The sequence below is a fragment of the Bactrocera oleae genome, chromosome 3, assembly GCF_042242935.1.
Source record: "Bactrocera oleae isolate idBacOlea1 chromosome 3, idBacOlea1, whole genome shotgun sequence".
NCBI classification, from domain to species: Eukaryota; Metazoa; Arthropoda; class Insecta; order Diptera; family Tephritidae; genus Bactrocera; species Bactrocera oleae.
Genome location: NC_091537.1, coordinates 93,243,145 through 93,254,995, shown reverse-complemented (window position 1 = coordinate 93,254,995; position 11,851 = coordinate 93,243,145). Strand labels below are relative to the sequence as shown.

Here is an 11,851-nt window from a genome sequence, read left to right as displayed (position 1 = left end):
ATACCAGGTTGTGTGCTTTGACCAATCTAAAATAACTTGTTTTTACTTTGTTAGCTTCAATAGTTAGCCTGTCTTAACATTTTGATGCACCCTGAAATTTATAATACCAAATGCATACATTATATTATATTTTTGTATATAATATATTATATAATCCTATATGCATACTTAGTACACTCATTAGATTTGTTCTTACATAACTTCTAAGCTCAATTATAAATGTATATCCATTTGCGGTCTTGAAAGTTTTTATCAGCCGAAAGGCCTATTTTCAAGCAAAATTGTAATAAGTAAGAAAAAAATAAGCTGATATGTACCTATGTATATATTCAGTGGCGATAAATAAACCATACGACCGAAGGGGCAGGCACTTTCACGATTGTATAACATTGTAAAACTTTATTTGCTCATTTAAAAAAAATGCGACGCCGATAAAGTACTGTACAACCTTTTCTCATAAAAAAAATATATAAAATTATTAGAGGGTGTTGCAACGGCAGAAAAAGATTTAAATTTTCTTCTTGTATATTGCTTTTTGCACAGTGAATGTTGGAGGGTTTGAGGCTGCTACAAATGTGCAGGGATATATCATTTGTTGATCCTCCCCAATTTCGAATTTGAATTTATTTACGACTCTGCACTACCCGTTGTTTAACGATTTATTGTAAAATACCATATTTTATTTTAATCGAGACAATTTCCATTAACTGATAAGCTTTTCAGTTTCTCAGTGTATTCATATACAAGCCACTGCGGCCTAATCGATTATGACATTTCGATCACTGCGCATCAAAACAAAGTATAAACATTAGTGGCACACATAATCATGAAGGGTAGAGAGCAATAACAGTACTTTCTTCATACGAGGTTTCAAACATTTTCCGACGCAATGGTTTTGGCTGTCGCTATATTTGTCTTAGCCGCACTAAGCGCTGCCACTACACAGGAGCAGAATACCGAGCAGTTGTATGGTGACATTTATTATGAGATCGGCAGTTTTTCCCTGCATTATCCAGGAGATCCAGGAGAAAATGGCAATCGCTGTCAGCGCGAAGTGCCGTAAGTAATGAAAGGTAATCAATTTAAATAATAATTTATCTTACTATTGATTTTCTTGCATAAAGCGCACGCTATTTCCAAACCGCGCCCGATGCGCCCATAAACGGCAATGGCTCCACTGTTCATTGGCAACGCATTGAAGTATGCTGCGAAGGCTACACACGTTCGCGTTTCGATCGCGACCAATGCGTACCAGATTGTGCGGCTGTCTCACCAAACAACTGTCGCAACGGCTTCTGCCGTGCGCCCAATCAATGCGAATGCTTTGCGGAGTTCGTACGCAACCAGTGCGGCGAATGTGTGCACACTTGCCCGATTGCCTGCGACCACGGGCGCTGCTTCTTAAATGGCACGTGCCAGTGTGATGCTGGTTATACGTTGGACTTAGAAACCAGTAAGTTCTGTCGCCCCAAGTGTCCGCAAAAGTGTGGCACACATCAGGTGTGTATTGCGCCGGGTAGGTGCGCCTGTGTGGAGGGCTACAAAATGACACCCGATTTGGGCTGCCAACCAGTTTGTATACCTGATTGTGGGCATGGCAAATGCGTGGGTCCGAACAAATGTGAGTGTTTTCAAGGTTACCATAAGCGGCCCATGCGAAATGTGTGCGAAGCAGATTGCTATATGTAGGTAGAGCTTGTTGGAATGCTTTTTTTCGTTAACATTCATATTGCTTTTGTTGTAGAAGCTGCGAAAATGGTTTCTGTGAGTCGCGCAATAATTGCCAGTGTCGAGAGGGTTACAAATATGATGTGGACACTACCAGTTGCTTGCCCGATTGTGGTGACAGTTGCCGTGATGGTGTTTGCATTGGACCTGGGGTGTGCAAATGTTTCGAGGGCTATGAGTATAGAGAACCCAGTTGTGAACCCATATGCAAGACGTAAGTGCTCTGTTTCATAGTTTGTCTAAGACCTTAGAAATAATAGAGGTTCGTTCTCTAAATCTAGTTCAAGTTTAGAAGAGTATCTCAAAAATCTTCAAAATCGAAATGAAAAGAAGCATACATGTAATAAATATTGCAATTTCAGTAACTGTGGATACTATGGCGATTGCTTAGAACCTGGAATTTGTGGTTGCAGGCGAACTGGCCAACTGTGTAGATCGGGAATTTGTGACCCAAGTGGACATTGTGTTTGTCCGATTGCGTTGACGCATTTCATAGACAGATGCGTAGAAATGAACCAATTGTATGACCTGGTGACCGCCAATGCGCAGGACTTTAATCGGCTGTTGAGGCGTGAATTCAAGACGCTCATAGAACGTCACTTTCATTTTAAGCATTAAGTCAACTAAATAAGTTTTACTTTTATTAATATAAATATATTTTGCTCTTTTTATAACAAATTATTCATGAAATGAAAAGTTGAAGTAATATAACAAATTATACTAGACAGCTATGCATGATTGACGGCCCTTAATACCAGACTTGCGGTAACCCGGCTTACAGACACAAAAGTTTGGTGCAGTGCAATAGCCATTGGGGCAGCCTTGCGAACAATGTGGCTGGCATACATTCTTTTGCACCGGGTCCAAAACATAGCCGGGGTTGCAGGCACAACTATTTGCTCCAACGCAGACGCCATTCAGACAAGGTTGATCGCAACGTGGAATGCACTTGGTGCCGGAGCGATCCTGCTCGAAACCGTTGGTGCACGCGCATACATCGGGGACTACGCAACGTCCATTCTCGCAGCCGCTGAAAGATAAACAAACAAATCGAGTTATGGGGAACTTCAAGTATGTTCAAGTATACTCACAGAGTGCACACAGGTTCACAAACGCCATCCACTTTCGTGTAACCCTGGTCGCACGTGCACAAGCCCGGCGCTGAGCAGCGTCCATTCTCGCAATTGTCGCATTTCGGCTCACAAACACCACCAGCGGTCAAACGGTAACCATCAAAGCAATCGCATTTATTGGGCGCCACACACTTGCCATAATCGCAGGGCTTGTCGCATTGAGGCACACAATATTTCTGGGTTTTCAGATCCAGCGTGTAGCCGGTCTTGCATTTGCATTGATTTTGCTCATCGCACACACCATTTCCGCAGCCGATGGGGCAGGTAGAGATGCATTTATCCTCGTGATTGCGTACGTTGCCGGGTATGCAGACGCAGGTGTTGGGCGCTGTGCAAATGCCATTAGGGCAGTCGTCGAGGCAGACTGGATCGCAGCGTGAGTAGACATGTGGGTTGCGCACATAGCCCTGGCAGCATATTTTAATTTTGCTCTTATCCGCACTGGTGCCATTACCACCTGGTATCATTGTTTTATCACGTACCAGTGTTGAGGTTCTGAAACGTGTGGAAGATTTTGTGATTATTAATTTTTATTTAAAAAATGTTTATAAAAGTGAGATTTAATAATTCAATACAATTAGAAAATGAGCTCATTGACGATGTTCTATTTGTCTATGGTGTAACCCCTTGACGATAGTAATACAGCGATATGCTTTAAAGCTTTGCTTGGTCTTAAGTATTTTATGAATCAAAGTCGGTTTGACATTGGTGTGAAACAATTTTATTGTACCTTTTCTCTCGCATGTTGAACTTAACCAAGTGGTTCATAACCGCTAAATCACATCGGGAGAATGATAGAGCTATATCACAAGTAAGATTGATCAGTCGAGTTGATGCTGTGCTCTTTATCTATCCGAATAAATGCTAATTCGTACAAATTTTAGAAATTATACAAAAAGTGTTCCTGGATATTCTTAGGAGGGTAATATCGTATATTGGCGGAATCTTATCACTAACCATAGTTTTCAAAAAATTGTATAGTCAAATAGCGAAATCTCCAAAAAATCAACAAAACTTAATGACGAAATGACCAGCCCAATGCGGAAGGGCATGACTCATACATTACTGAAGCTGTGCCTATAAAGCTGGCGAAAATACAGAAAATCATTTTATACTACAGTGTGAAAAGGAGGGAGTACGGAAATAATCACGCCCATTTTTGTAATACCCAAAAGGAAACGCCGGAGACCATCCCTCAGTTTTTGAATTATCGACTATCGAAAAATTTTGTACACGCCCTTTTCTCACCAAGACACTGCTCATTTGTCGGAACCGCCGCTATCGGACCACTAAAGCATATAGCTGTCATATCAACTGAACGATCGATCAGCGCTTGCATGGAAAATTTTTTCATTGACGAGATATCTTCAAGAAATTGTGCACATATTAAAGTAGTTCCGAAGAAATTGTTCAGATCGAATCACTACATATCATATCTAAGCTATAAAAAATGCAGCTATGCAGGCGAAGTTAAAGTTTTTTCTTCTTTTTTCTAAAATCTATATTGTTGAGTATTTATTATTGATTTATTTCGCATTCATATGACCGTATTATACAAGTATACCTATATATAATATAAAATATTTTAGTTCAAATGCATATTTTAAAAAATGTATATATTTAATTGAAATTCGTATTAAAATACGTTCACACATGAACACAAACCAATTTTATTTGAGGTTTGACTGTTTTTAATAAAAATATTCGTTTTGTGCTCTCTTCAGGAGATTTGAACTAAAGAACAGTAAACAAATGTATGTAGAAATACCTGTTTTTGAGCAATAGCCACATCGGATTGTAAAATTGTCGTCATCGATGAAGCTATGAGTCAATTATCACCAATCTATAGGAAGTATGAGACAATGAATATAGTTGTGACTGGTTTACCTAAGTGACTGAATTTTGCCTCTTGTAAACAGCGCAAAGTAAAAAAAATATATATATATTAGGGTGGAACGAAAAAAAATTTTTTTTTTGCTTAGCCTGAGGGTCAAATTTTTAGATTGCAAAAAAAGAAAAATTTTGTAAAAAAATTTTTGATAAGTGTTTTAGAAGCTGCGGAGAGTGCTCTTTTTGGCTAATTAAAAGTTATCAACTTAAAAAAAAAAATTTGTGGTCATTATTGGAGTTTTATGTTGAGTCGAAAACCGTCAAATTCGATAGTTTTTATATAAATGGTAAGAGTTTAAACCAAAAAACATTTTTTCGTTTGTTCAATTTTAAATTTAAATTAACTTAAAAACGAGTAGGCCGCCTCTAGATGTTAAAAAAAAATTTTTTTTTCCAAAAATTATCTTTTTTTATAATCTACAAACTACACCCTCAGGCTAAGCAAAAAAAAAATTTTAGCTCCACCCTAATATATATGTTTTTTATTACTGAAGTAAACGATTGTACTTGTACATATTGCGGGTAAAACACTTCGAATACAGAAGTTATGATGAGCAGTGGTCAGTATTATATTTATTAAAATTTTCAAAATAATAAATATTTTAATGGATTACAGAAGCTCTAAATTCATTTCAAAAGACGACGACTATCCTGCAGCTGCTTTACTCTTGCGAAATGGATCAGCGTTAAGCAATATTTTTGGAATTAAATGATTACTTTTTAGTTTAGTGTGCCGATTTGCTTATCACTTATCGCCGCAATGAGGATGTTGGGGTTAGCAGTTCAATATTATTTACGAACTCGTTAATAATAACACATAAGATTATTGATGTTTTTATAAAATTTGTGTATAAATTTCTATCTCAAATGCTCTTGACATTTTACTGAATGAGTATTTGAAGTAGAGAAGGCAAAAATAATAAGAATTTGTGTAAGATGGTTTATTTATACTAATCAGAAAACGAAATAAATATTTGTTTATTGTTAAAGACATCTGTCGTTTGAAAAATGGGCATCACGCCTTTATAATGTATAATCTACAATACTTACGGCACTTCCATGTAGCAAATGCCAGAAGCCATTTGAGAGCGTGTCTTGTTGACGAATTCCGCGGCCGCATCTACAAATTGTGTTACGCGTTGCGTGGCACTGCCACCGCTGCTGTAACTGCCGCCAGCGCCATAGTAGTGGTATTCCTCGCCAGCTGCCAGGTGATTGCCGTTGGCCAAATGCGACTTTCCCTCGCCATCGACAGCATTCACCACGTCAGCATTGCCACCCTGATAGGTGTTCGCTGCGGTGAAGGTGCGATTGTATTGCGCAGTGTAGTTGTGTTCATTGTACAGCAAGTTGGCGGAGTTTGGTGCGGCAGGATAGTGGGTCTTAATGCCGGATGTTTTGATCTGCGCATGCGCGACCACTGTCAGCAGCAGCAGTGCGCTTACAAATGTGGCAAGCGAATGCATTGGATTTGCAAATTGTGCGTTGAGATCACTTCGTAAGAATATTTGTATGTATGTATGTATGTGAGCGTATTTATACAAGTGCTGTGTTATTGTACTAATTCGAAAATGAGACACGTCCGTTTGCGGCAAAAGCTATGCTTCAACTGAGCTACGAGTTGAAGCGAAATTATTTGAGAAGTGCAGAAATATTGAATTAAATGATTTATTCAACATGTATATATATATATATATATGACGCTGTTTCGTCGAATTTTATTTGCACATATATACATCTATGCATATACATACGTATAGACACTGTATGGCAGTGTTAGATAAGTCAAGCAAACGATTATTGTTTTTAGTTTCATAACTACTTACATTATTATATAATACCTATATCTCATTGAGTTCTAAGCCTACTCGCTTGAAATTTTTTTTGTTGTTAAAATATGTTACAAATTTATCAAATTATTACATTATGTACATTTTTTAAAATTTGTATATTTTTTATGCTTCATTTGAAATTAATTTTATAATGTGATCAAAATTCTCTTTATTGAGAAATTTCTGCTTTTAAAATTTTGCAAAAAATCCCCTTCTTACATTACCCCCACCACGCAATCGCACAGCCATGCAATTATTATGAAGCATCTAGCTATAAATCTGTCTAAGTTCTCTGTGTGTTGTTTTGTTTTCATATCTCTCTTGTTCTTCCATGAATTATTGATAACGTCATTTTAGACAAGCGCCTCAACACCGGGCTTGCTTTGCAAGCACACACATACACACACACACTTGTTGTACGTACAGCTAGCGCTCTTCAAGCATTTCGCTTTGACACATAGCCTCTGTGTAGGCTTTATATTGTTGTTGTCGACTACATTTGCCTCTCCTTGTTGTCCACACTGTGCAATTATTGTTTGTTACACATAATTTTATTGTTAGTAAGTTTATAAATTCTTATCTCATTAACCCAAAAGGCGGTCATATGGATTAAAGTCATTAACATATATACGCAGCAATGGCAATATACATATATGTATACATGCAGGAATGTATGTATATGCAATGAGCTATCCGCTGTTTGCTCGTATATTAAATGTCAGCTTGTTGAGCAAAGATATTCATTTTCTTGAGATCACTGTAAGCAAACATGAAATACAGCGAAATATTTGGATTTAACGCGAGTTATTTTCGAGGTATGAACACATATTTATATATATATACAATTTGATCAAATTTGACCCGGACTGACAATATTTTCACGTATTTTAATACAAACCCTTTATCGTTTTCAAAACAGCTCTTACCTCGAGTTTTGATCGGATTTGACGTTGTATTTCGGTGTCGGCTCATTTTTGGAGCTTAATTCGCTAGTGCTACCATATATTCATAAATTCACGTCCCGTCACCAGAAATAATGCGCTTGATGAATGTAGGATACTCAGCTAAGTTGTGAAATATCTCTTCTCCGCCTTCTACTTGATGTCGTTTCTGCAAAAGTTTCAAGTCTTATGGTACAAGTCTGGAATTGACACGCTTCATATCAAAACCTGTATTAAGGTTGATCCATAAAATATGTCGAGAACCTTTGTTATATCTTTGATGCTAAAGCGACGATTTTCAAACACTTTTTCTTTAAGTTTTTGATGTTATCGTTCTTAACAGAGATGAATGGGCGAGTCGCATGCGGCCAGTTTTCGATGACTTTACGACCCCCAAATAAAAAATGATTGTACCAAACATTTAAATTTGTTTAAAAGATTCGATTGGCGCGCGCAGTTTAAATTGACCAGTCCAATTCAAATTTGAACATATGGTCTACTTAGTAAAAATTTAAAACTGATTTGACTTCAAAAATAATTGAATTTTTCTCATTTTCAAACGAAATTCGCCGATAGCAACATTTGATTACCGTAAAAAAAATTAATTAATCTATATAAATCTTTTTTTTTTTAACTTTAACACAATTTTATTGAAATTATTTTTTACAATTAGTATTTGGTAGTATTCAATCTTATGATTGAGAATTTTATGCGTTCCCGGTATTTAAATCACTCAAAAAAATATTTCTTTAATGCGCTTGAATGTAGTTCCCGCCTTAATACAATAAAATATCGGTATTTGTTGGCTTTAAGTGCTTTTCTTTATTCTTAATTTAATACTTAGAAATATCTGTTCTCTCAGTTCACAGTTCCTCGCAGCGCCCGCCGGCGCGTGTGTAGCCCGGATAACACTCACAAACGTCCGGCGCCGTGCAGATGCCATTCGTGCAATCCTCTGAGCAGTTCGGCTCGCAATGCATTGCCGACGACTGCAAAACGCGTCTATAGCCTGGACAACAATAGGAGATTGTTTGCAGCTTCAAGGTAGGCTCGCTGGCTTCGCCGCTGCAATATATATAGAAATATTTTAATTAACACAAATGAATGTGTATTCTTTAAATTATATATATGACAACTTATTGTATTTTTTATTACATTGCCAAATTATAATGATCTATCATATGCTATATCGGTCTAATAAGTTATCAATTACAATTGGTCTTCACTCACAGCACTTCCTTATAGCATATACCGGATGCCATTAGGGATTTGGTTTCCAAAATAAAATTATCGCGGTCAGTTGGACTGTTTAGCTTCCAGAATTGGCCATGCACTGCGTTCGACAGAAGAGTTGTGTAGAAAACAATCAGCAATGCAAGCAATTGTATGTTCATAACTGATGCTTTTAAATGTCTACTTAATACTATATATATTTTTTTAATTTAAAATATTTTTTATAATTAATATTAACACTTCTTATAATCCGCAACGCGTGGCTTTCTTTCTACAACTGACACCGACGCGCTGATTAATGATGTTGTCTGCTCTTCAAACGCTTTTTCCCTAGTTTTCTTCAGCGTTCACTTTGCAGCTTACTGAATCTTTCTCCACTTATGCCTTGTTTCGATAGTTCTCATTCTTTCTTCGCATAATTCTTAGAATTCTTACGCTTGGCGCAAAGAAAGTCCACATACAACGCTTGCTGTGGCGCTGATAAGACAGCAGCTGATAAAAGTTTCTATATTCGATTTTCGGCATTCAAGTTTAAATATGTTAGCTACATAAGAGGAGAGCGCTGTGCTTGAGAGTACACATAGGTGGCTGTGAATTAGATTGAGCATTAGCTAGCTGCTAGCCCAACTAACCCAATTTTGCGCGAGTTCAGTGATACGAAAGTTCATGGCACAAATTATTTTAAAAATATTACAACTAACTGCAGCTTTTTTTATAGGTAGGCGTTGTGCAAATGTACATACTCGCATTATTAAAAATTATATTATATAGTTCATTGTATTAATATATATGTATCAAATTTAAATGCAATATGTGTTGCAAAATTTTAGTGCTTACTACATTTACAAGCCTAAAAAGTCACTTTTTGCACAGAAGATTATTTCTTTTCGAACCGACGCCTAAATGTAGACGATTGTTTCTATTTTATATTAGCTTAACTACTGAACGCTTTTTTTTTTGTATAAGGCAAATGAGTAGGGTACACCTTAATTTGTGAAAAAACTTTTTAACAATATTAAACAGTTAAGGTAACATATGCATGGGTTCTCAGTGTCTGTTGTCCACTATGTTATACTGCGGCTGAAATAATATTTTTTTGTGATATCTCTAAGGATAATTCAAAGCGGCCATGGGTATGCGCAGAAGTGAAATATATCAAGGAGTCAGCAGAGCTACAAAATAGTATTATTAAAGAATCAGTAATTGAAATCCTACGTACATTGATACCTTTGGTTTCTTTAAACCTCAGCAAAGACATTTTCAACTGCAGTAGTTATTAGCCACACGTCCCAAAACTTTAAATATTATTATAGAATATTAAATAATAACAATATTTAGAATAAGAAAATATTCATAGTTTTATATATATTTATATTGTTTGCTACATAAACCCCTACAAAGTAGCTCTGTCAGTAGTAGGGCGTTATGTGAAAATGAAACATGAAATGTCTGCCGACCAGCATATTAAACTCCTGCAGCAGTGTCTGATTTAGTCTGCTGGGCCGCATAGATGCGTAAGTGGTAACCTTATCTGGCTCCATGCACTGATCGATGAAACGCACAAAGCCCTCCTTGCAGCGACAACGACCTTTGGAATTGCAGTTTCCATGTGCACAGCGTTGAAAGTTGCGCACGGGACCCTCAACTGTAGAGCAGCCGCAAACGTTCGGCGCTATGCATTTGCCATAAAAGCCGCAGCCACTGTGAATAAGCGTGAAATCACATTGTAGGAATGGGAAAGTATTTTATTAAACTTACGCCTCACATATACCCTCGCACTTTGGACCGCGACGCACATAACCGTTGAAGCAGCGGCATACGCCTGGCGAGACGCAAATGCCGTTTTCGCAGTCTTCGTCACAAACGGGCAGACAAGAGCTCGTATTCTGGTCGAAACGGTAACCGTTCTGACAAATGCAGGTCGTATGATTCGCACAAAAGCCATTTTCGCAACGCCTGAAAGTAATACATTGCATAACAGTGGTTATGAGACTTCAGCACTTACATATAACAGTTACTCTCACAAGATATGCGATTCAAGCGCTTTTGATAGCCGTGGAAGCACTCGCACTCATTCGGCGCCACGCAGTGTCCGAAACCACAATCCGGTATGCAAACAGGCTGACAGCCCATGGTGCTGGGAGGCAGCGCATGCGTATATCCCTCGGCACAATTGCACTTATTCGGCTCGACGCAAATCTCATTGCGCGCACAACTGGACTCACAGCGCGGCATGCAGTACTTTCGTGTCGGATCCAACTCGTAGCCCGCCTCGCAAATGCAGGTGCCATTCAGATAACACTGCCCATGCGGACAGCCAAGCGGACAAGTCGGTATGCAGACATTGCGGTGATTGTGAACGAATTCATCAAAACATTTGCAAATGCCGCCAGGCATACAAAATCCATTAGCCTGACATTTGTTGCCGCAATCCGGCACACAGCGGTTCCAGTCGAAGTCGTAGCGTTTATAACCCTTGCAGCAGACCTCTATGACATTGAAATAAATACTGTTTGTGCTGTTGCCCACCACTTGCATGTCCTTCTCGAACTGAAAGAATACCGCGCTAGACCATTCGGGGACGACATAAGAAAGGATTCAAATTAATCAAAGATTTGTGGTGTATTCGTCGCACTCACGGCACTTCACGCAAACACTTGGACGGGTGACTATTGGGCAGCGGTAGTGATAGGCCCGGCTGGCGTACATGCCACGGCTTGACGGTGGTGGTTGTTGTTGTCCAATACTTTTCAAAATGTACACAGTACACGAAGCAAAACAGAAACGCAAATGATAAGAGCGAGTTGACAGCTAAAGCGCGCAAAAGTGACATAATTTCCACAAAACAATATATAAAATAAAAACAAATGAAAAATCAATATGAACCGCGTCTAGTTGGTATGTCTGAGGAGATTGAAGAACTAATTCGAACTGAAAACAAAACTCACGTCTCAGTTGTAAATTTAGTACTCAGAATTTATTTGAATTGAGGTGAAATAAAATAGCCTTTGCAGTTAGCAGTCTGCAATAAGACAGAGCGTATAGAGTCAGATCAATCATCTTGATTCTAGTGTGGTAGATTTGTAAATTTTGC

At 38.0% G+C, this 11,851-nt stretch overlaps 4 protein-coding genes across 4 annotated transcripts in view; 1 reads left to right on the top strand and 3 right to left on the bottom strand.

Annotated features, from left to right (window-relative positions):
- The first annotated feature begins 741 nt into the window (after positions 1-741).
- On the top strand, positions 742-2,409 carry LOC106625194 (epidermal growth factor-like protein). Its single transcript, XM_036360116.2, has 4 exons — positions 742-1,059; positions 1,125-1,685; positions 1,745-1,942; positions 2,091-2,409. The coding sequence occupies exons 1-4, from the start codon at positions 890-892 to the stop codon at positions 2,344-2,346; spliced, it is 1,185 nt and encodes a 394-aa protein (XP_036216009.2). The 5' UTR covers positions 742-889; the 3' UTR covers positions 2,347-2,409.
- Positions 2,357-11,851, bottom strand: part of LOC106626182 (fibrillin-2) — a 45,568-nt gene continuing 36,073 nt past the window's right edge. Inside the window, exons 7-9 of the mRNA XM_070106556.1 lie at positions 5,802-6,349; positions 2,820-3,356; positions 2,357-2,758 (exon numbers count right to left, since the gene is read on the bottom strand). Coding sequence (XP_069962657.1) covers positions 2,449-2,758; positions 2,820-3,356; positions 5,802-6,349 — 1,395 coding nt within the window. The 3' untranslated portion in view covers positions 2,357-2,448. The remainder of the gene's footprint in view (positions 2,759-2,819; positions 3,357-5,801; positions 6,350-11,851) is intronic.
- Positions 8,323-9,177, bottom strand: NimB3 (Nimrod B3). Its single transcript, XM_070107255.1, has 2 exons — positions 8,755-9,177; positions 8,323-8,589 (listed from the first exon to the last, which is right to left on the bottom strand). The coding sequence occupies exons 1-2, from the start codon at positions 8,916-8,918 to the stop codon at positions 8,388-8,390; spliced, it is 366 nt and encodes a 121-aa protein (XP_069963356.1). The 5' UTR covers positions 8,919-9,177; the 3' UTR covers positions 8,323-8,387.
- LOC106625198 (epidermal growth factor-like protein) lies at positions 10,098-11,674 on the bottom strand. Its single transcript, XM_014245016.3, has 4 exons — positions 11,397-11,674; positions 10,763-11,323; positions 10,516-10,713; positions 10,098-10,458 (listed from the first exon to the last, which is right to left on the bottom strand). The coding sequence occupies exons 1-4, from the start codon at positions 11,588-11,590 to the stop codon at positions 10,167-10,169; spliced, it is 1,245 nt and encodes a 414-aa protein (XP_014100491.2). The 5' UTR covers positions 11,591-11,674; the 3' UTR covers positions 10,098-10,166.

Excerpts from the sequence above, each read along its gene's own strand:
- LOC106625194 (XM_036360116.2), top strand. The coding sequence starts at position 890 with ATGGTTTTGGCTGTCGCTATATTTGTCTTAGCCGCACTAAGCGCTGCC. Across the intron at positions 1,686-1,744 it reads TGCGAAGCAGATTGCTATAT|AAGCTGCGAAAATGGTTTCT; the intron begins GTAGGTAGAGCT and ends CTTTTGTTGTAG. Across the intron at positions 1,943-2,090 it reads TGTGAACCCATATGCAAGAC|TAACTGTGGATACTATGGCG; the intron begins GTAAGTGCTCTG and ends TTGCAATTTCAG.
- NimB3 (XM_070107255.1), bottom strand. The coding sequence starts at position 8,918 with ATGAACATACAATTGCTTGCATTGCTGATTGTTTTCTACACAACTCTT. Across the intron at positions 8,590-8,754 it reads ATATGCTATAAGGAAGTGCT|CGGCGAAGCCAGCGAGCCTA; the intron begins GTGAGTGAAGAC and ends TATATATTGCAG.
- LOC106625198 (XM_014245016.3), bottom strand. The coding sequence starts at position 11,590 with ATGTCACTTTTGCGCGCTTTAGCTGTCAACTCGCTCTTATCATTTGCG. Across the intron at positions 11,324-11,396 it reads AAGTGTTTGCGTGAAGTGCC|CGCGGTATTCTTTCAGTTCG; the intron begins GTGAGTGCGACG and ends CGAATGGTCTAG. Across the intron at positions 10,459-10,515 it reads TGCGAGGGTATATGTGAGGC|TGGCTGCGGCTTTTATGGCA; the intron begins GTAAGTTTAATA and ends GCTTATTCACAG.